Source organism: Callithrix jacchus, chromosome 1 (assembly GCF_049354715.1).
Source record: "Callithrix jacchus isolate 240 chromosome 1, calJac240_pri, whole genome shotgun sequence".
Taxonomy (NCBI): Eukaryota; Metazoa; Chordata; class Mammalia; order Primates; family Cebidae; genus Callithrix; species Callithrix jacchus.
In genome coordinates this window covers 183,295,421-183,318,472 of record NC_133502.1, presented here as the reverse complement: position 1 = coordinate 183,318,472, position 23,052 = coordinate 183,295,421, and the positions used below count along the sequence as shown (strand labels likewise).

General features: G+C 56.8%; 1 protein-coding gene across 4 annotated transcripts in view; it reads right to left on the bottom strand.

The window, feature by feature from the left end:
* Positions 1 to 23,052, bottom strand: part of COL5A1 (collagen type V alpha 1 chain) — a 193,252-nt gene that overhangs the window by 57,847 nt on the left and 112,353 nt on the right. For all 4 annotated transcript variants that reach the window (XR_013527273.1, XM_035262258.3, XM_035262257.3 and 1 more), the window contains exons 19-30: positions 22,997 to 23,050; positions 21,688 to 21,732; positions 19,832 to 19,885; positions 19,079 to 19,123; positions 18,531 to 18,584; positions 18,230 to 18,274; positions 17,153 to 17,206; positions 12,743 to 12,787; positions 10,663 to 10,716; positions 5,690 to 5,734; positions 3,134 to 3,187; positions 798 to 905 (exon numbers count right to left, since the gene is read on the bottom strand). Coding sequence is in view for 3 of the 4 variants with exons in the window: in XM_035262258.3 (XP_035118149.2) it covers positions 798 to 905; positions 3,134 to 3,187; positions 5,690 to 5,734; positions 10,663 to 10,716; positions 12,743 to 12,787; positions 17,153 to 17,206; positions 18,230 to 18,274; positions 18,531 to 18,584; positions 19,079 to 19,123; positions 19,832 to 19,885; positions 21,688 to 21,732; positions 22,997 to 23,050 (657 nt within the window). In the remaining variant the exon portion in view is untranslated. The remainder of the gene's footprint in view (positions 1 to 797; positions 906 to 3,133; positions 3,188 to 5,689; positions 5,735 to 10,662; positions 10,717 to 12,742; positions 12,788 to 17,152; positions 17,207 to 18,229; positions 18,275 to 18,530; positions 18,585 to 19,078; positions 19,124 to 19,831; positions 19,886 to 21,687; positions 21,733 to 22,996; positions 23,051 to 23,052) is intronic.

The window sequence follows — 23,052 nt, the reverse complement described above, 5'->3', positions numbered from 1 at the left end:
TGGTATGCAGAGGCCAGGGCACATGTCACCACACAGAGGCCCTGCCCACCTGGGTGGGAGCACTGCCAGTACCCATGGAGTCCAGTGGCCAGCTGATGGTCCCCCCACTGAGGGAGACTCTAAGGCCCCTGGAGGAGAGGTTGTGCCACTGGGGAGCAAGCGCGGTTAGAGGCAAGTGCCCCAGGTCACAGTGTTCTTCATCTAGGGGCGTCTCTGAGCCCTTCTGTACCAGTCCCAGCCACGTAGCAGGATGGGGCAGAAAGCCTGGGCCACTGCCTGACCATTCCTGCCGGGGCCCAGGGTAGCAACAGGGTGGAGCCAGGGAGTGTGGCTGGCCTGGGAGCCTCCCACAGCAGGAAACCGCAGGCCTGTGGATGGCTGTGTGCCAGAGTCTGCTCTGAGGAGCCCGGCCTTCCTTCCTCCCAGGCTGCCACAGCTTCAGGCCAGGGTGGGGATGCCATTATTACCCAGGTGTGGAGGCGGGAATGTGACAAGGCAGGGGTCCTGGAGTCCTGGGGCTCAGATGCAGGCTTTGTGGCCTCTGGGTGGAAGGAAGGAGCCCTCCAAGGTGATGGTGGAGGGCTGGGAAGGGCCGAACCCAGGACTAGGAAAGGGTCCTCAGCAAACAGCTTCCCAGCAGCAGCAGCAGCAAGAGCCCCGGGTGGAGACAGGAGCCCGCTTAGGAATCACCTTCACCCCACGCCTAGGGCAGTCACAGCCAATGGGAATCCAAGGCCACGGGGAAGGGCCCACCAGATCCCCCCCGGGAAAGGGGCTGAACGTCCCACATCACAAACCTTCTCCCCAGGGGGCCCCAGGGGACCGGGATCACCATTGGGACCTCCACGACCCTTTGGGCCTTCAGGGCCATCTTCTCCCCTGGGACCGGGTGGCCCGATCTCCCCCTGCAAGCCAGAAAAGAGGAGATAAGAAGACCCCCCGCACACAGGATTCCCTGCACGGTTCTGAGTGCAAGGGGATGGGCCGTGGGCACGCTGTGGTCAGAGCTGCTCCGCCAGCTCGGCCTCACTCAGGCTGCCGAGCTGCTCCTGGAGCCACCGACAGAATGAGCGCACTGTGCAGCCAACTCCCAGGCCCGGCGAAGCTGCCTTCTCTGCACCTGCCATTTATTTTCTCAAGGCTGCACACTCAGACTTCCCAATCACCTCCTCTAAATTGAATGCCTCTTGGCCAAAATAACTTTGGTTAACAATAGTAGCTCTCAATTGCTACTTCTCCAAATAGAGCAGAGTGACTGGGAGTGCTGCTGCTTCTGAGACCCCAGGAGGTGGGAAATGGACACCAGCCTGGGATCCATGGTCACCTGGGCATCATGGGCACATGGGAGGGCCGTGGAAGGCGTCATAGAAACAGAAGGGCTTAAATTCCGCCTCGGCCAACTTCCCCGTTACAGACTTGGAGCTTGGGGCTCAGGCAGGGAAGAGGGCTCTGGAGCCTGCCCGGGCAATGGCAGCGCCACAGCAGAGTCTCTGATACCCTTCCTGGCACCCTTTGTCCAGCAGTGGACAGGTCCTTCCCTGATCACTTGTCTCCAGGAGCAGCAGTAAGGCAGTGGTGCAAGCCCACAACACAAATGTGTATTGCACAGAGAAAAGCTAACTTCCTAATTCTGAAGCTCTGATCTGTCATCAGGTCAGGACTCTCTGTCCCTAAGAGGCATTCCTCTCGTTCAGCAAGATAATCCTCCGCACATGTACAGAGCGCTGAGAAGGGACAGAGCACCAGGCTGCGCTCTCTGAGTCCGGATCCGTGGTCCCATTCCCTGGGCCCAGGACGGCTCCCAGCCCCGCATCCCACGCTCGTCCCACTGCAACACGAGCTGGACTCCCGGAGCCCTGGCACAGGAACACATGTTGTCTCTTCTGAAGCCGCACCCTGGTAATGTGCACACCACGTGCGTGCACAGAGGCATCAGAAAGGAGGAGAAAGGGACTTTCACCATCAAACCGAGAGGCTGCTGGGCTGCGGGGACTCGGGAGCCTTCCACTGGGAAGGAAGTTCTAGAATGGGTGTGTTCAGCAGCGACTTAACTGGGACAACCTTGTGAAACACATGCCCTCCTTCCTCCTCCTGCCTTCTCACAGAGGTGCAGACTGCCTCTGCCTTTTGCCTGCTAGGTTGGGACAAAGTGCCAAGTGTGTGGCTTGCCTCTTCTGGAAAGCCACCTGTGAGCCTACGTGGCAGGGGACGATCGCGGCAGCTGGGTGACAGCCCTGCTGTAGCCGACAGATGTCCATCCCGGTGTGTGCACAGCTGTCCCCGTTGTCTACTGTGCGCACCGGAGGGCCGAGGCGTCTCGGTCCCTTCTGCCTGGGCTTCCGCTCACTGAGAGGTTACTGGGGAAACCTCCAGGAGGCTTTTGCTGCCCCAGCTACTCTAAGGGCTCCCTACCCTTCCTTCATGCCCCTGGCGTCACTTTCTCTTTAATTACGGGAATGTGCAGCCCTGGCTTTCTGTGGTTGCTGGCAAGCCCCAGCCACTCCCAGCGCCTACCAGCTTCCTCTGGACTGAGCTACATCATTCATTTAAAGACAAGCCAGGGTGCTGTGGCTTCTCCTGAGCCAAAATCACAGACCACAGGACTGTATGGGGGTTCCAGGGCCCCTGAAGAACTCTTTGGGGACCAGCATGCTCCCCAGGCTTGCAGGGATCCTAGACCCACGTTGCATGCTGCCCTGTGAGCACTCGCCCTATGGCCTGGGCAGCTGCTGCGCTCCATGGGGATGCTGGGTCCTGTCCCCGGCCGCTTTCCTTTCTCTTCCCAGGCATGGCTCATTGCTCTCCAGTCAGGTGAATAACTCTGCAGTCCACAGGAGCAGCCAGAAGCAAACCCAGCCCCCACTGACCCCTTGTGTGGGACACTGGGCGGAGGAGCTGGCTACCACAGGCCATCCCCAGTCCCCAAGGGGCAAGCCGAGGAGGAGGTGAAGAAGAGCTGGAGAGTCAGGCACTGGGCTCCAGGCCACCGTCCCCTTCCCACCAGGAATCTCTGCCGAGAGTTTCCCTCCATTCTGAGAAGCTGCCCTGTGGCTGAAGACATCCCCCACCCCCTCCCACCCGGCCAAGCCCACCTGGCCTTTCCCAGCCCACATCCCAAACCTGAGATGCTCACCCGATCACCCTTGATGCCCATGTCTCCTTTAAACCCAGGAAAGCCGTCTTCACCCTGAATACAGGACAAGAGAAGGCCTTAGTCTAGACAAGAGGACCCACCTCCCTGCTGTTCCCTTCCCTGCTCCAACAACCACACTCTGCACTAGGTCCCCCACCCTTGGGGAGCAGTTCACACCCTGGACAGGTTGGGCTCAGGGCCCGCCCCTGGAGAATGGCATTCCCGTGAGCTCTGTATTTCCGGCTGACGCTTCAAACGTTCTGAAGCTGGAGAGAGCCTCATCCCTGCTTCTCAGGTGGGCCCAGTTTGAATCTGAACGTTCTGCATGGCGAGGCCTCAGCAAGCCCAGGCCCCGAGCTCCAGACATCGTTTCTTGGCGCACTTTGTGGCATCCCATCAGCACCAAAGCCAGTGACAGGTAAAGGGGGTGACAACCGAGGAGGTGGTACTGGATAAAAGGCCCCTGCAAAGAATCCCTAACCCCTGCTCTTGCCAGTATTGCAACCACAGGCAGTGCTTTCTGAAGGTTAGGGGTGTCGCCGGGGGTGGCAAAGGAAGTGGAAGCCCACACACCCCAAGGCTACTGGCCAATCTGGGACAGAAGCGAGGCTGCCGAAGGTCAGCGCTCTGCTGTCTGTTCGAGTCCCCGGTCTGGGCCTTCCCCATTCAGGAAAGCACAGGGCAAAAGCCCTGGGTCCTTCTGCACAGGGCACAGGTGGCCCCAGAGAGAGGGCTCTTGGCTGGGCTTTTCCTCTCGTTATTCATGGGCTACGTCTTGATGCAAAAAGAGTGAAAGGACAAGATCTGGGACTTAGCCAGGTCGTAAACATTCAAGGCCCGGCCGGGAGCACACACAAGGAAGCAGCCTTCTGTGCGGTGAGAATCCAGCCCTCTCCAGCCAGCACCAGCTCCCAGCACCCCCAGGGCCCCAGGCCTTTGTCCACACTGTTCACATAGGGCTGCAAGCCTGGAAGCAGCCACAAATAATGCAGACGTCTACAAAGATGGCCCTCCGACACTGCCCCCGCGTCGCAGACCATCTCGGTCGCTTGCGTGGCCCTCGGGAACAGTGTGGTCGCCCTCCTGGCAAGAAGGTGTCCCCAGCACAATCCCATCACTATCATCTCAAGTAGTCCTGTCTCTGGCTAGGGAAAAATGTGAGAAGATACAGTGGCAAAGCTGGACTCTGTGAAGCCAACTTCGAAAGGGAGCCTCACTGGGGACCCATGGGACGCAACTCTGGGCTGGGGACCATGTGTTCTGAAAGGGAATGGATGTGTTCCGAAGCCCCAACTGGCTCCATGTAGAAAGCAGCGCTCTTGGAGAGGCCAAATTGCTCAGGAGCTTTCCCGGATGTGGACCTCAGGTGCCGATGAGCAGGTGCACTCGGGAAGGAGCGGGGCCGGCACACAGGCTCGGGCCTCTTGGCTGGGCCTCCCACAAGGGCAGCCACTGAGAACAGAAACCAGGGACAGTCACGCTCGGCAAACGCCACAGAACAAGGACGTTCCTGCTGCCGTGTCATTTCGGATTCAGCTGTGGCTACGCGATGCACACCCTCAGGAATGGCTCTCAGGCTGGCAGATTTCACAGGGAACAATCCAAGCGACATCTTTTGAAAGTTGGCAAATAAGGAAGTCTCGGCACGCGATCATCCCAGCAGCAAACGCCAGTGACCACACTCCAGCTCCACAGGCCCCTGTGGCCGGGGAGAGCCCAGGGTCTGCCCAGCAAAGGGGTCCAGCATGTCTCATGGAGAACAAGCACCTTGTGGCTACAAAGCACGTTAGGGAGGACCCACAGCAGAGCGGGAGGCCACGGCGGGGAGGGCAGCACCTGAGGCCTCAATCTGTGTCACAAATGGGCCTTGGGTTTGGCTCTGAGCTTCCTTCCACCAAAGTGAGAAGAGACATGTGGCTGCCCAGGCAGCTCCTCGTGGCTCAGGCGCTCGCTGCCGCGGGCTGCACCTAACGTTCCGACTCTGGCAGATGTGCATGGGGGTGTGGTTCAGCCTTGTCTTAGCCACAGGCCTTGTTCAGCCTGTCTGCTTAGGCCTGACCTGCACCTGCTGACCATGGCTAATGGCACGGCCTCACCCTCTGGGCCTGGCTCTGCTGCACAGTGGGAGTTTCTGCAGCTGTGGGGCTGCCCAGGAAGGAACATCCAACAATTGAATGGACCCTCGTGTCAGCGGCCATGCAAGGCTGCCCACCTGGGAGTGGGGAGTGGGCAGAGGTCTGCTGCCCCTGCAGGCATATGGGGGGCTGTGTGTCATCTCTGGGGCCAGGGCCTTCTCCCTGTGCAGAGACACAAACCCCAGACCCACTCAGCACCCCCAGGAATGTGGCCCAGGGGACCCGAGGGCCTGTCCTCCTCAAGGTATTGTTTTTCCATCTGTAAACAGACACTTTCCAGAGTCCCATCCATTCCCCTCAGTACTCAGAGATGACATCCACCTCAGCTGGCTTCATGGTGGAAGCATCGTGGGAGGGGCTGCTGGCTGGAATCCAGCTCCAGACTAGGCAGGGGGCCCCACGGCAACAGGGACAGACTCACCTTCTCGCCCTTCGTGCCCTTCAGACCACGGATGCCATCAGCCCCCTGTGTGGGTGGCAAAAGGAAAAGGAGCGAGTAGTTACAAATCTCAACCTCTCTAGCGCTCTCGCAGGCACAGGTCTAGGCCCCAAGTGCAAAGACGGGCTGAGCTCCCCGAAGCTGATAGATGAGGCTGTCACCCCACCCTCAGTACACTCCCTCCCACATGTCCCCCTGTGGCCTCAGGAGGCCCGGCGTGTCCACAGTTCCTGGTCTGACTCCACTGACTCCTGTTCTTTATGTAAAGACCCACACCCGTCCCTGGCCTTTCAGCCCAAGTTCTGGATCCACCCATCCAAGGGCCCACACCCCACAGCCAACACACCCACCCCAATTCCCATTATAGAATCATCTTCTAGAAACGCCCCCACCTTTCCGAGGTATGGGGAGGGGAGGAAGTGGGGTCTGAGTCAGGCAGACTTGATGAGGTCCCAGCTCCCGCTCTGTGGCCTCTGACAATGCCTCGGTTTCCTCATTTGGGAAGAGGAGAGGATGGCCACCCTCACCCCGTTACCACTGCTGGGAGGGAGATGCCTGCTAAGCCTTCAGAACAGCACCCAGCACACAGGAGGTTTCAATAAGCTATCTATTTTGATTCCATGTTGTCATTAATAGATGATACTGTGATATTACTGATTAAGGATGATAACACTTATTGTGGTTCTCACCAGAGTTCAGGACACGCCACCCCAGCTCCCTGCTGACATTCTCACTGGGGGCCGGTGGAGGGAAATTCGTGGGGCGCACTGAATTCGAGGCAGTCACACACTTGCTGTTAATGTCTTTGACTTCAGCCCTCCCAGCAGGCTGACTTAGCTAGAGAGACCACCTTGGGCCACTGCCCACGAGACATGAAAGAGAGAAGTCACAGTTCCCCCCGAGGTTCCAGGCTGAGGCTGAAGGCCACGGAGCGCTGGAGGACGCAGGGGCTGCTGCTGCCCTCTAGTGGCCGGAACTTCCCACAGACTTGGCAGTTCTGGCCTTTCCCCAGGTCCCAGAAAGGAAGGGGCTCTGGGAAGGGATGGAGACACGGAGGTGCTCCTTTCTGCAGAGCTGGCACATGGGCTGTGTGCCCTGGCCCTCCCTAGGAGCAGCGGACATCTCTGCAGAAGCACCTTCCACTCCAGTGCCACCTTCTACTTCCAGCCACACAGCGCAGTGGCGTGGCTATCCTGAATCACAATCACGGGGCTTGGAGCACGGGGTCAAGCAAGAGCTCTGCCACTGGGCCTGCCTCCACCATTGCCCATGTCACGCCTGCTCCACAACTGGCCACCACCACTAGGGGAGAGACCAGGGACACCTCCCTCCACGCCCAGCTCTCTGGTTCGCCTGGCCTGGCACTCGGCACAGCACACTCATGTGGGCCAGCACCGAGTGCCTCGGGGGAACAGGGCACAGCTCAGAAATGGCACCGGCCAAAGCAGGGAGGCCGATTCCAAACAAGCCTCCCCCACGCTAGTCTCTGCCCAAGCCTGAGATGGGACATGGACCTCAAGACGGAGAGGAAGCGCCAAACACGCCGTGCGCATTCCAGGCCGAGTGGGAGCAGCCAGCCAAACCACCAAGAGGCTCAGGACACCCCGCTGCAGGCCGCTGCCCCCCGCCCCGCACGAGCACAGCACGCGCTTGGCAGCACCTGTGGGCCGGAGCAGCCCGGGAAGGTGGGAAGTGACTCAGCTGGGCTGGCCGCCGAGAGGCGAGTGGTTCCCAAGCACTTGGTGGTGTTTTTTTCCCAGCAGATGCCTTCTTCTGAAGCAATCCTGCCTGGAAGCCCCCAGAGGAAAAGAGAACAGGGACGGCCATGCAGGCTGACACAGAGCTGGGGGCCCCAGGAAATCACCTGCCTTCTCACCACGGGGAGGCATCGCCTAAGAGACAATAGCCCAGAACGCCACAGAGAAGGGCTTTTTAGGAGATGAGCTACTTTCTTTTTTTAGGGCAGTTTTGAGTTCTCACCACACTTGCAAAACAGAATAGCAACTTTAGACTCCACTTATTTCCTCTGAAGTGCACAGGAAAACCGCAGGTGTGTCTGAGAATACAATCAGGACTGAGCCTGTCCAGCAGCACCTGACCCTAAATGCAAGCGATGGCCAGCCACGGCCCCACCCCCATGCTGTGAGTCCCAGGGGACCAGATTTGTGTGGCTGGTGCTATTTTCCAGGAGCACTAAACTCCCTGGTACAGCGTCCGGGGGGCATTGGCACCTTCTCCCCTCTCTCTCTGGGCAGGCTGGGGGACACTACTGCTCCCACCCTGGCCATGCCCGGCTGAGAACAGACAGGTAGGACTACAGGCTCCTGAGACCCCTCCCAGTCCTACAGTTCTAGCCTTTTAGGATCCCCGTTAGAGGAATGGAACCAACTAGACAGAACCAGAGCTTCCCAGGGTTTCTCAGTCACGGAGCTGCTGACTTGGGGCTGCTGTGTGTGTGGTGCGGTGTGCAGCACCTCCCATTAGAGGGCACTCCCCAGGCAGGCAGGAAGTGGCCCCGACTGGGAAGGACTGGACTGGAGCCTCTGTGACATGCCGGCCAGCAGCCCCGGAAAAGGAGCACTCAGGAGTTGTAGCACAGCTGGGCCAGATATGTACACAGCCCAGAGAGGGATAGGCTTTTGCCCAAGGCCTGGATATGAACTCATATTTGGGGCATCCTGGTAACCCCCCAGCAGCTGGGGGCTAAATGAGAGCTGACTTTGACTCTCAATCTGCCAGTCATGCTTAAACAGGTGCCCCTTCAGAATGCAAGGCAGAGGAAGGTCCAGACACAGGCCAAAGGTCAGTGAACTCAAAGGAACACAAAAGGATCCTGCTGTGCCTGAATGTCTGTGTCCCCCAAAACTTACATGGTGAACCCTAACACCCAGGGCAATGGAACTAGGAGGCGGGGCCTTGGGGAGGTGACTGACTGTGTCACAGGGTGGGGACCCTGTGATTAGGATTAGTGCCCTCACCAGAGGCCCCAGAGTGCTCATCTCTCCTCTTCTGTCATGTGAGGACACAGTGAGAGGGGACCATCAGGGGACCAGAAAGCAGTCCTCCCTAGACACTGAATCTGCGGGTGCTGAGATCTTGGACTTCCTAGCCTCCAGGACTGTGAGAAATAATTTCCTGTTGTTTGCAAGCCACCCATTTTAGAATCTTTTTGTCATAGCAGCCCCGATGGACTAAGAACCATTTCCTGGGAAGAAGGTAGGGCTTTGGTGGAAAATAACGAGCCCCCTCTCACCAAGGACTATCCACCTCCAATAGTGGCAGCATGGCCCACGCAATCCCACACCCTGCCGCCATCACTGCCACCCGGGCCAAACTCGTGAGGAGCCGGTGCCACTCACATTTCCAAATGCACAGGAGTATGAGAAACTTTTTCCCTGATGAAAATTATTTTAAACCTCAGTTTTCCTTCCACCCTCTGCTTCCAAGTCTAACTGGATTGCTCATGTCATGAATGAATTTTAATCAGACAGACAAGATAAGAGCATTCTCCATAAACATTTTAAAGCAAACACCTTTTTAGCTCACAGAAGCATCGTTATGCAATTAGCCATGTATGGGAGCTGGCAGAGGCTTCTGCTATGCGACAGGAATTTGTAAAATAAACATGCCATAGAACTCACACAATCAGCATTTCTGCTCAATTATCACCCTGATAAAATTCGCTAGGCATTTTGCTGGTAGAAGCCGGCTTTAGGGAAAAACCAGCCCTCGGGAGGTCTCTCTTCAGTAACTTGTGAACTTGGGATGTCCTCCTTCCTGGGAAACGCAATCCGGGCCTCCCAGGAAAAAGGATGCAGCACTTGATTTGGAATCCGGTTTGATTTCTGACAGCAGCCTCGATTTTGGTATAATTTGGGGCACATCACTGGAAACTGATGTCTCGGGCTCTCAAAGCAGGTGAGGGGGTGACCAGCCAGAGCCAGTGGGCCTGATTCAGGGCAGGGGACTGTTGCCAGTCGGCCTCCATGCCCCAGGGTGGTCATACACTTCAGATGGGCAACAACACTTGGAAAGCATACAGCCCTTGGAACCGGGGAGGTGAGGGCAGAGGAATTGATCAGCTGTTTCTACAAGCCCCTGAAGGTTCTCTAGTCGCTATATAAACACACAAATTCCTTCACATCCAGTTAAAAGCATCCCAAAGGAAAGAATCATCATGAGCCTTTATGATACCCCAAGTCCCCATTCTCAGAGGAAGAAGAGAGCTTGTCCACGTGCACCTCGGGGTACAGCTCTCTTCACAAAAACATGCCGTGTCCAGAGAGCAGCACAGCTCGAGATTGCATTAACCAGCTCCGAGCAAGCACCGTTAGCTGGGATGTGACAGCGGAGACCTGTGTCTGGGATATTGCTCTGGAGCTGTGCGCCCCACCTAACGAGGTTGTCAGAGCCCTTCATGGCAGAAACGCGACTGATTGCGAATAAATGGACATCTCCCTCGAAACTCCGTCTTGCAACGGCGCTGGCCCGCCCAGGTGCCACCGGTGGAGACAGACTCTCTTTCTCACTTGGAATGTGCAAATGGCTGGGAGGAAATGCTTGAAAGCTTCCCCAGGAAAGAGGCCCAGCTCTTTGCCTCAGCCGAGATCCGCCATCTGCAAGGGGAGTGGCAGAAGCCCGACAAATGGCAACAATAAAAGAAGCAAGAAGCGAAAGGATGTGTCCCGTCCCGACAGATGGCCGCCAGCGCAGATTGCAGACTGTACCCTGATCCACATCTGCCCTCCTGACACCAGCTGGTCACACCCTTACCCGCTCAGGCCTGCTGTCCTGAGACCTAGTGTCCACGCAAGTGACTGGGAGAACTGGGCTACTCCAGTTTGAGCTGCAGGGACATTTAACCACAGAGAATTCCCTAAAACCAGCCACGCCAAGGCCTGCAGTCCCAACTCTGACCTCCAGGAAGGCCTGGAGCGGCGTCGAGTCTCTCTCACCTTGACTCCTCGAGGACCTGGGTAGCCAATCGGACCCTGGGGGCCAGGTGGACCCTAAATCCAAAGGGGAAAAGACCGTTAGCCCCATGCCAGTGTGGGGGTCCCAGGGGAGCATCAGGAAACTCCAGAGTCCCGGGATATCCCCTCTTGCTGAGAGCAGCCCCAACATCCCAGCCCAGCGCCTCCAGAGAGGCTCTATGGGAGACACGCGCAGGTGCTCACAGCCTGCACTGAAGGCAGAGGTGTGGCTGTGTCTCATGCTGAACGGGACACAGGTGAAGCACATGCTGGTCCCACCCTGGCAGTCAGGGAAACAAGGGACAGGCTGAGGGAATGGTGGATGGCGAAAGGCCAGCTTTGGCGCTCTGCAAGGGGAGTTATCCCTAGAAAAACGCATCCCCAGCCTAAGCCCTTTGGAATAAATCAGGAGAGCTTCCAGCTGGGAGAAGGGGCAAGGCTGGTAGGCAGGGAAGAGACATCTCTAGCAGCAGGGGTGGCTCATCCAGAGCTCACAGGGGTGGGCATCCCTCCCGCCTGCCCCCAGCCCAAGACACCTGCATGGTGAACGGCTCCCCCCCGCCAGCCCCCATTCCACACGGTGTCATGGTGGCAGCTCAGCCCCAGACAGGATGGGCTCGGTGGCCTCCTCCGCCAGGCTGCAGCTCTGAGGCCAGGGCCTGGTCTGCCACATCCCATCACTAACGGGATGGCTGGCACATAGAGGAACTCAAGAAGTCCAGGGAATAAGGGAATGCCTCTGGTTCCAGCTGAAAAGCCAGCTCTCGGAACAGTGGGTCTGTGCTCTGGGATCCAAATGCCAGTGGCCGGTCAGCACCAGTTCTGGGCGCTGTGTGAGAAATGCCAGCAGCCTGTTAGCACCAGTTCCGGGCATTGTGTGAGCTCTGGTGGCCCCATCTCATGCTGAGTGGGACACAGAGGTGCTGCCTCCACCTCTGATGACAAGAAGCTGTGCCCAGGAGGAGGTGCTGGCAAACCACCCACTGGAGGCAGCAGGGACCGGGCCTCCTATGGGGAACAGGAGCCAAGGGCCCAGGGGAGAGTCACACCAGTGGCTGCTGTGACTTTCAGGAGAGGGAACAGGGCAGAAGCGGCGAATCTCAGGCCCCTCTGGGTCTTGGAGGCAGCAAGCTGGAGAAGCGCCACTGCCCAGCAGGACTGGGCCTGGAAATGGGAACTCCCTGTGAGGACTAGTGCTAGCTCTGCTGCCCCAGAGGGTCAGGCCTGGCCTTCTGCACCCTTGGCAGGGGCAGCTGGGACCAAACCCCAGATCCCATCTTGCCTGCATAGGCCCTGCTTCAAGAGATACATGTAAGTCTGGCAGCCTGGCCTGATCCCAGACCCTGTGACATGGGACCTCTGGAACCCTGGTATAGGCGGCTTCTGCCCCCAACCCCAGCCCCGGGCTTCGGATGACCATGAGCTCAGGGTGCAGCTTCAGCACACAAGTGGTCTTGGGTGCAGGAAGGTTGGGGCACAGCAGAGCAGCCACAGCAGCCCCGCTGGCTTCTCCTCCCATCTGTGGGTTCTTCCCACAGAGACACCAGCAGTCCCACAGCTTTGTCATGAATCACAGCGGAGAGAAGGAGCCGGTGGTGGACGTGATGCACGGGACCCTGGCAGGCCCGGCAGGCCCCGCAGGAGGAACCATGAGCTGCTCACAGTGCCGGACACGGGCATCCATGGAAAGACCCTACCCCTGGCATCAGCATGACTTGGCAGTGTCCCCATTCATAACAGCATCTCCCCACAACTCAGAGGTCACCCAGCTTGTGCAGAGTCAAGGCCAGGGCTGAACACTGTGCCACCACCCCACTACCCTGACCTGGTCATAGGGTGGGGTGACAGGCACCGACCCAGACAGGGGTGCCAGTCCCCTTCTCAGGGAAAAGACCTGTGTCCCCCCAGGCGGGGTCCCCTGCCGGAGACACCTGCAGAAGGGCTGAGTGTCCCTGGCTCCTTCTTTTCCAAGCTGGGTGTCCCTGAGCAGAGGCTGAGCCCAGGGTGCCAGGACCCGCCCCGCCTGGATGCTGAAGGGTAGGAGGGTGTGGTGAGCACCCACCTGACCTCCTTTCTCTCCTGGAGGGCCTTCTTTGCCAGGGTGTCCCTGTCACAAAAGAAGAAGCCTTAATTAGTCAGCGCCCCTCCAGAAAGCAGCCTCCCTCACTTCCCCTCCCTGCGCTGCACCCATGATCACGGAAGCCCCCCATTTCCCTCCCTCCCCAGGAAAACTGAGAGCACCAGAAGGCAAAGGCAGCTGGACAGGCAGCTAAGCACAGCCCGGCCTCCCCAAGCTGCCAGGCCTTGAGCTGGGCACTTAGTCCCCGGACCTCGGCTGCTTCATCTGCAAAATGGCAACAGTAAGCCTGGCCCCAGCCACGGTCAGAGCCACTGTGGGAGGATCGGTAGTGTTCAGCAACCCCCACACACGGGTGACCTGCACGGTGGCTCCAGAACCCGCCAGAGCCAGCCCCGCCCCCCAGGGCAGCTCTACAGACCAGCGGTGCATGTGTGGGGACAGGGCCAACAAGGGCCTCTTCCCCAGGTCAGCTGGCAAGATACATCTGCACAATGATGAGTTGGGGCCAGGTTCTGGGCATCCCTGCCTCCTGGACTAGCAATTGCTGTGCTGTCTGCAAACCTCAGAATCTCTGATTGTCGAGGAACCAAAAGCAAAGCAATTTTGCTGTGGGGGTGGAGGGCTAAGGCGTGTCACTTGACTGAGGGGTCCCAGCACATCCCTGAGTCTTCAAACAGGTGCCTCATTCGAGACCTGGCCTCACGGATGGAGGGGAGCTGAGTGAGGGTGAGGACCTATCCCCACTGTGACAGTCACCCAGCCGAGGCCCTAGGAAGGACCGGTGTCCCCTGCCTGCCTGGACCTATACTAATTCCATTCCTAGGAATGCAGGTTTTGCTGACTTTCCAACACAGGTGGGTCACCCGGTTTAATGGCTGTGAGCTCAGGGTCAGTGAGCCAGACATCCAGGATAAAAGCAGAAGGATCATCTGTCCATGTTCACTGTGCGGAAACACAGTTCCACCAATGAGGATTCCAGGAAAGAGGCCGAGCAGGGTGGTTAGGAGGCTGGCAGGGCGGGGTCTGGTCCTACTCCTGGATACACTCAACCTGCTGTGTGAGCTTGGGCAGGTCACTTGCCCTCTCTGGGCCCCCGCTTCCTCAGATGTAACAGGAGAGGGTTGTGAGATGCTCTTCCACCTTGAGTGGCCTAACACTGATCTGAGACTCTTTCTAGACACAGCAGTGTTAAGAAGACCTAAGTCTCATCACCTCAATTAAATTATTTGTGTGTGACTATTCAATTTTTATTAGCTGTGCAATTGGATTTGATGCCTTTGCAGATAGCCTATCCTAGCAGCAAGTTTGTGGGAGGGTGCAAATTTCCCCTTGGGGGAGGCTTTGAGGAAGTTCAGGCACTGCAGGACCCCACCTGCTGCTCCAGCCTGGAGGGGCCACGCTTGGCCACCACGGGCCTTCCTTAAACAAGGCTCACAGTGCCAGCACCTCATGGTGGCCAGGCTAGACCCAAACAGAGCCAACAACAGGATGTCCTGCTCCAGGGTGGCCAGAGGGATTCCTCGTGGGCCTCTAGTACAGTTTCTGTCAACCACAGACACCTTCCTGTGAAGGATCTGGTGGGTAGATCTGCAGGGGACCAAGAGCCTGGCTCTTGACTGGCCAGCCCTAGCCCCGGCTGCTCGAGGAAGCCCCTAGGCCTCTCTTATGGTTTCCTCAGCTGCAGGCTGGAGATAGCAGCACACCTGCACACGGCTGCGCCCGAGCAGGGAGCGCCAGGCACAGTCAGCCGCCAGCACCATGGTGGCTTCCATTCACATCCAGGCCAATGTCCTTTAGGTATAGTCTCAGCTGCAGTTATAGAATAAGAGTGAGCAGGTGGGGCAAGCACAGAGCTCCTTCATTAAAAATGTTTGGCTGGGCGCAGTCATCACACCTGTAATCCCAGCACTTTGGGAGGCCAAGGCAGGTGGATCACAAGGTCAGGAGTTCGAGACCAGACTGGCCAAGGTGATGATAACCCGTCTCTACTAAGACTACAAAAATTAGCTGGGCGTGGTGGTGCGTGCCTGTAGTCCCAGTTACTCGGGAGGCTGAGGCAGGAGAATCGCTTGAACTCTGGAGGTGGGGGATACAGTGAGCTGAGATCGAACCACTGCACTCCAGCCTGGGTGACAGAGCAAGACTCCGTCTCAAAAATAAATAAATAAAATAAAAACGTTTGAATAGGAAAAGGTAGAGAGGAATTATAACAAGATAACCCTGATTGATTTCCCTGCAAAACCTGGCGGGACCAAGTTCCCCCTCCTTTCTACTTCGATGCGTTTCACAGTATTCTATAATGAGCACTGTTTCTGTAATGGGAAATAATAAAGCTTACATTATTTGCATTTGATATTTTCTGATTAAAAAAGTAATGTATGTTCATTGTAGACACTTAGGCAAGGGGAAGAGGAATTAAAATCCTTCATCACCTCCCGGCTCGGAGTGGCTGTGGCTAATTGTATCGCAGAGTCTCCTCTATTCTCTCTGAGGATATGCATGCACAGTGGCGTGGCAGACCTATCTTTAATCTAATATCACATGGTGAGCATTTTCTTATGTCACTGAGTATTTGTTTCAATTCAATTGTTACTGGCTCTGTAATATTCCACTGAGCTGTAATTCACTTCCCCATTTCCCCAGCGTGTGCTCCCAGGAATTATTCAACAACACTTTTCAGGGCACTGAGTCTGCACTGAAGCATCTCACACTCCTTGATGGATTTCAAGGCAATCTTCCTTTCTTTGAAACCAAAATCAAAACAAGCAAAAAAGCAACCTCTCTCTGTAAGGCTGAACTTCAATGTGCTGCCTTTCTAAAGGAGAGTTTTTAAAAATCATTTCTTTCCTCCAGATTCACAGGAGATGGCTGTGTCTGCCTTCGGGCCAACCCATGGCTTTCCTTCTGTTTGAAGTACCTTCATATGAATGGGTCCGCCTACACTCACATTTTAAAGTTTAAATTTGGGCTGGGGAAGGGACATCTGACATCTTAAAGGCCCTTCCTTCCCCACAGAATACAAAAGGAAACTGCAGGCTCTTTAGGGACCCCAATTCTATGGAGGTTTCAACACGGGGAGGGGAATTCCAGGGAGAACAAGTTAAGTCAGCTGAGGGCCGAGAGAAAGATCTTGTCAGGAAAGGGGGTGCGGCCCATGTCACGCCCAGCCCCCTTCCTCCCTGCAGGCTCTGGGCCTGGCCGTTCTCCCCACGGACTGTGGCCCAAACCACCAACACCACAGCCGGCAGCACGGGGACAGAGAAACTGGGCGGACACATGTCCATCTGCTGTCAGTGGCTAAATCAGGAGATGAGACCGGGGGTGGCTTTCGTTTTACCGTAATTTTTTTTATTTCCCCAATTGTCTATAACAAGATGTGCTGTTCTGATCATTAGAGAGGGCAATGAAAAATAAATATAAATTAAGGGACACAAATAACACACTGAAAAAGAGGAACCACACAGTACATGAACTGCCACGTGGCCAGGTGACCTCGGGGCCCCAAGCTGCCCTCTCAGGGATGAGAAAGGCCCGCTCTGCTCGTCCTGAACAACACAGGCGGTTTGTGAGTCACTGGACCCACTGCCTCGCCCGAGGGGTGCTGCGTGGTGAGCAGCCACCCATAATCGTCCACATATTTAACTTCCTTGTTTAGTTTCTAACAGTGTTATTAAAACCATAAAGCCCACTGTGTCTTCAATAATTAATTCCGCTAATCTTGTTTCTGAAATAGGCTCTCGTACAGCGTCAACTGAATAATCGAAACCAAAAACACAGCAGGCGCTCCTGGAGAGGGTGTTGGGTGCACATAAACTCACACTCGTGTACACGCACGTGTGCCCACATGTGCACACATTCTGAGTGTGCCCCCCTCCTCACGCCTCCCCCTCCACACAGCTTCACCACAGATTGGATTTGTCATCAACTCGCTATTTCCAGGCAGGATCTAATTTGGCTCCACAGCTGTGCGCGCACACATTGCAGACGGGTTTGCTCACCACCTCCCTTCTCGGTGCATGAACACTAAAAATACACACCACGTACCCTGCCTCTTCGCTTCCAACCCCGGGGACGCAAGCGAAGGCCTGGAGCTCGGCCCAGCCCTCCTCAGGGTTCAGAACGCAGGCCTGAGTTCCGGTGATTAAACAGCACACCCTAATAAACAGCTGACATTCCTACTCATGCGATCACTGCTCTTTGATTAAAGCACAGGATGCAAAACGTATCCAAAACCCAAGAATGACCGAGCAGCCAAGCTGGAGACCAAACAGGTCTTCATCAACAGAGCCAGGGTGAGTCAATGCCATCCAACGATCCCAAGGAGCCCACAGCCCCATCCCCAGGGGTGGAGGTGGGAAAACATGGAGGGGTGAGGTGGGCAGGGCTACTCACCGGGGGTCCGTCAGCACCGGGCATTCCTGGAAGGCCTGGTTTACCCAAGGGACCCTAGAACAAAGCAAAGACTCCATGAGGAGATGCCCTTGGGGTGTGTCCCTTCCCTAGGCTCCTCCGAGCTCTCTGTGGGCCCCCAGGGTTACTTTTCAACATTCCTGCACACACAGCACTTGCTGAGAAGTGCGGTCAGAGGCCCCAGGTCCCTGGCTGTGAGGTGTGCAGCCATGGTGGGCCATGGGGAGGCAACTCCACCCCTCTGTTCTCAGCACCTCTGAGGTGCTGTGGGCAGAAACAGTGGAGCAAGCGCCCCCTTCTTCTCCACATCCACCTGCTGCACAGGCTCCCGGGGCATCGCCCAGTTTCCTCTGAGCTTACGGTGTTCTGCCTTCTTCTAGCGCTCCCACTGGCAAGTCCTCCAGGTCTGTTCACACAGACACCCCAGGGCTGGGCAGGTTGGCCCACAGTGTGGAGCCCACAGCCTCAGCATCCCGTAAACAGCAGCAGTTGGGAGGTCTCAGGCCCAGCAGCAGCTCAGCCCTCTGCGTTCCTCAGGGCCCCTGGGGATTCTCTGCATTCGGAACCACTTCCTTGGAGGTGTTTTTGCTGGTCCCACCAAGGTGCTCTGAGCAAGCTGAACTGTCTTGCGCCTGGTCAGGCCACAAGCCTAGCACGGCAAGTGCTCCAGCACTCACTCCCGGCCTGGGACACAGTAGGCTTCGGAGATAGTCAGCTCACCAAATTTAGCAAGACTAAACTAAACCAAACCAAAATGACAACAAAACAAGATGCCCAGTTAAATCTGAATTCCAGACACACAATAGCTCGGATTTAACTGCATGGCCTGTATTTCTGTTCCTTGCTAAATCCAGCAACCCCTCTGACCACTAGAGAATGAATAAATGAATGACTCAAGGAGACATGGATCCAAGATCCTCCTCATGCTTTGGCCCAGTTCTTGGAGCTCTGAGCTTTGGCATCTCTGGAGAGCACCAAGATAAAATGGAGAGCTGGTGGACAGGGGGTCCTCCTGGGGCGGGGCCAGGGAATGCACCAACACAGGCCAGGCCCACCTACCTTTTCTCCTGGAGGACCGATAGCACCCTGGGGGCCTGGAAGACCCTGGGAGGGAGAAAGAGCCAGAAAGGGAAGGTGAGGATGATGGCTGACTCAGAACCCTTCCCCGCCATCCGTCCATCTTCTAATTGATGTCTCCCTCATTCGGGCACCAACCCAGGTCCTAGCGTCCCTCCAGACAAGGGGAGGGGCTGCAACTTGGAGGAAGCAGAGCTCCCCTCTCCCTCCCAGGGCTCAGGGCTGGAGACGTGTACCTCCCATGGCCAGATGCCCATGAGCTGCCTCTCTCAGGCTCACTTACCTGGGCGCCTGGATTACCCTGCTGTCCTGGAGGGCCAGGCTCTCCCTGGGGACCCTATAGAAGACAAGAGTAAAGGCACTGAAGGGGGCTCTGGGAACTGTACCCCCTTCCCTGGGTGTCGTGTGCCCCTCACTGGCCTCCCACCCTTTCAAACTGTTCCCCACTGCTGATGCCAGCAGGACGGGAAAAGGCGGCCGCGTCCCACCAGAGAGAGCAGCACCAGGACTGGGTACCTCTGAGGTGGTAGAGGTTGACTCTGATGGAGTGAGCTCTGACTCGTTTATGCAAATACACCCAGACATCGTCCAGGAAGGAACTCATGAAGGGAACTGACCAGAAATGTTTTATTGGTCAGAAAACTCCCAAGTCAGCCCGTCATGCTAGTGTCCCGGAGCCACTTGTCACTGAAGGGTGGGCACCACAGCCAAGGGCCTGCAGCCTCCCTCACATTCCCAGCTGGTGTGGACAGCAATGGACCCCCGCTAGCCAAACAAGGAGTGTGCCAGGGAGAAGCCCCTGAAGCCAGACCCCAGGACCCCAGGACTTACCACGCTTCCTTTCGGGCCTGGCTGGCCATCCATACCCGTTACACCCTGCATGCGATTGTAAGAAGAAAGACATGTAACTGAAGGCGAAAGAACTGACAGTGCTCAAAAGGAAAATCCCATTCAACTCAAACGCCCATCCCACAGCAAGTCAGAGGACGGCACAGTCTCTGGGGAAGGAGAAAGACCTGACTCCAAATCCCTTCCCCAGCGGATCTATGGATCATCCCCAGTAGCCCTCAGCAGGGGGTTAACTGTGCTGCGGGTCCAGCACCCAATGAGGTGGGCCTCAGGTTCTAGAAAACCAGGCCATGGGGCTGGGAGGCTGAAGGGGGCCGGCCTGGCCCTGGGGAAGCTGCCCACCAGAACACAGCCCCACTGGAACCAAGGGCTTCAGCCTCCTTCTAGAATGTTCACAGAAGCTGCTGGAAGTTCTTTCTAGCAGGGAAGCAACGTGACATCCTGGGTTTCTGCATATAACTGAAATAGCACATGCTGTCTGCCAGGAGGAAATGCAACCAGGGTGAAGCAGAGGCAAGAGGCCGGCAGCCTCAGGCCTCCACCTGCAAGACCGCGTCTGCTGGGGCTGTGTCTGCAGCTCTGAGCTTCGGTGTCCTGCTCACGCCTCACACAGGCAGCAAGCAGGTGTCGGGGGGCCAGCGAAGACTTGCTGCCCCGTGGCCAAGAGGCTACCAACTCGGGGGGGTCTCAAGGGTCGAGATGGGGACAGACAGGTAGAGCGATGATGGGACTTACGGGAGGTCCGGGAGGGCCTGGGGGCCCCTTAGGCCCAAGCAGACCACGTGGCCCCTGTAAGAGGAAACAGAAAATAGGGTTTAAACTTGGCCAGAAATCCCAGCCCTCATCTCTGCCCCCCACGTCCGTTTAGCCCTGACTCAACCCAGAGCCCTGGCTGGGGACTCAGGCCTCCTGGCCTCCCAGGAGCGAGACCCAGACTCCCTCCCACAGACTTGTGGGCTCCCCAGGAAGCTCCCTGAGCCCGACTTCTACGTCGTCCCCTGCTGTGCTGCTTCCCACCCCACCCTGGTGGTGGAAACCAGGAGCAGGTGTCTGGAATCGGTGGGGACTCAGAGAGGATATCACGGGCACCTCACAGAAAGCGGGACTTTCAAGTTGGCCAGCTCCTCCGACACTTGCTGGGGCAGGTGAGCACAGACGCTCCCCAGGAGATTCGCCACACAATTACATTTCACTGCACGGAGCTCTCCTGCCCCAGCCTTAGTACCGGCTCCCTCTCGAATTCCCCTCTGCAGCGATAGGCAACTGTTTTCATGATAACACAGAGTCCAAGGGTGCAGGAGAGTGTCAGGCAAAACCAGGTCCCTGGCAGGAACCCCACAACTGAATGCATGGAAGGAAGCGTGGGGAATAGATCTTTTCCAGGACAGCCACTCTGGCCAAAAACTGGCACGCCCTCCCAGGCAGTGAGGCCTCATGGGGCACTCACATTTCCCCCTCCCATGGGGAGTTACAGAGCCTTCGCCCCAGGCGTGTGGACTTCAAGTGCCCTTAATTTTGACAGAACCTTTTCAGATTCTGTAGAAGAGAAATCCTTCCCCCGCTCACTGCCTCTTAAATGTTTTCTTCGTTATTTTAATACCTAGTTATAGCAACGTTTCTTAGAAGCTAATAGCCCAGAAGGTATTGCTTGAGCATGTGTTAAGGAGAGAGTGGAGTTGATGAATTCTCCTTAGAGGCTAATCAGACATCTGGGGTATAATTTAGTCCCAAATGAGTCTGCAGGCGCCGACCCCTGCCTCCTCTACGCAGTGCCTGCGATATTTCCCATCAATTAACACCACCCGATGCACGCAGCCGCACTGACTTGGCTGCAAGAAAAGAAATACTCTAAAGCAACAGTAAATGAATAGTAATTAATGTCCTATCAGTCAGGAAATTTGCTCTGGGCCTAAATATATGTCCACTTAGAAAGAGCTTTCCCATGCCCAGGGCTGGGGCAGGCTGCTGGAAAATCTGCCTCTGGAAGGGTGGCCATTGAAACTGGCCCAAGCTCAGGCTGATTCAGCCATGTGACCCTCCGTGATGCCTCTGGATGGCACCATGCTGCCCCGGGACCCCTCACAATGCACTCAGAGCCCCCACAATGCCCTTCAGACCCCACAATAATCCCAGACCTCCCATGCTTCTCCTTTGACCTCCCACAATGCCCTCAGACCACCCATGATGCCCTAAACCCCACCACGTTGCCCCTAGACCCTCCAGAATGCCCTTATAGCCCCCCAATGTCCTCAGACTCCCTACAATGCCCTGGTACCCACCCATGCTGACCCTGGACCCTCCCAATCATGCCCCTGGACTCCATCATGTTGTCCTGGGCCCCCCACAACAACCCTTGAGGGCCATGCTTGCTCCCATAGGCAGGCTCAGACTTCCTCCTGGAGTTGCCAGGCCAGCCTCGCCTGTGCCCCCTCTGTTTGATATCCTGGGAAAGACCCAAGTCAGTCTGTTCTCAGGCCGAGTTCTCTCTCATTTAAGCTCCTGGCTGATCCCAGATCCTGCTCCAGCAGGAGCCTCTGACACAGCCTTGCCCCACCCTGAGCCCCACCGTCCCACTCAGGACACCGACTTACAGGCTCCCCAGGCAGCCCCCTGGGCCCCACTTCTCCATCGTCACCCTGCGGAGGAGAACAAAGGCAGGGTTAGAGGGACATGCCTAAACATACATGCACGTGCATACACAGCCATGGATACACAGACCCTGTGCATACACAGCCACACACACATGCTTGTCCACACACCCATACACCCTGTGAATGCACATGAATACACAGCCATGCACACACAGACTCTGTGCATACACAGCCATGCACACACGTTTGTCTACACACATGCACGTGCATACATAGCCACACACACACGTTTGTCTGCACACACACACACACACCCTGTGCACACACATGTACACACAGCCATGCCTGCATGCATACACACAGGTACATGCACGCTCCCTGCACACAGGCACACATATGCACACACACAAACACAGACATACACACGTGTCCTATCAATGCAGAAGCACTGACATCTAGAAGGGTCCCTCTCTCTTTCATCTTACAGCAGACTGTGCTGAGGCCTAGACAGGAGCAGGTGCCCCGGTCATGCCAGCCTGAAAGCTGGTGAGACAGAAACGGCCCTGGAGCTGCTGCTGTTTCCCACCCTCCGGGACTCCTTACAGCTTTTCCCCTAAACATCCCTGATACACACAGAAGGTGTGTGAGTGACTGTGGTGGCTGCAGGGAGGAGCTGAGAAACCCACAGCCTCATGCATCCCTGCCCCGGTCCCACTGTGCTGTGGTTGAGAGCTCACACTTCCCTCCACACACGAAGATAGCGTGGCAGATACCAGACCCCAGCCTGTGCACCCACGCTGGAGAACAGCTCCCTCCTGTGCTCCGGCCCACAGCCACAGGAACTTGCTCCCCTATCTCCAGCCCACAGAGGGTTATTTCCACCCCCCCACCCTCCCCTGCTCCCCCAAATCTCAGCTTTCTGCCACCCGCATGCCTCCAGCTGCTTCCTCATCCGGATGAGATAGGAGAGGCCCAGAGCTCAGTGAGCTCTCCAGTGACTTTCTGCTGCTGGGGTTCGGGGCACCTGTTGCCTGCAGGGGGCCCTGACAGCTGGCCCTGAGCTCCATGCATCATCTGCACTGACAGAGCAACTGTACACGTTGCAGTCAGTGTCTCTCCAATGCCCCACAGCCTCTTGGCATCGGATCAATCATTTTACCCACAGGGAAGCCCCTCTGCCCTCTCCCAGCTGGCCCTCCACATGCAGCAGACTGATCCCACACCACAGGCCTCTTTTCTGCGGTTTTTCTGCCAAATCACTGAGGAGCGGGGCAGGCAGGAGCAGTCAGAGGGACGGCAGGATACCCACCCTCTCTCCGTCATCTCCTGGAGGTCCTGGTGGGCCAGAAGGACCAGGGTCACCCT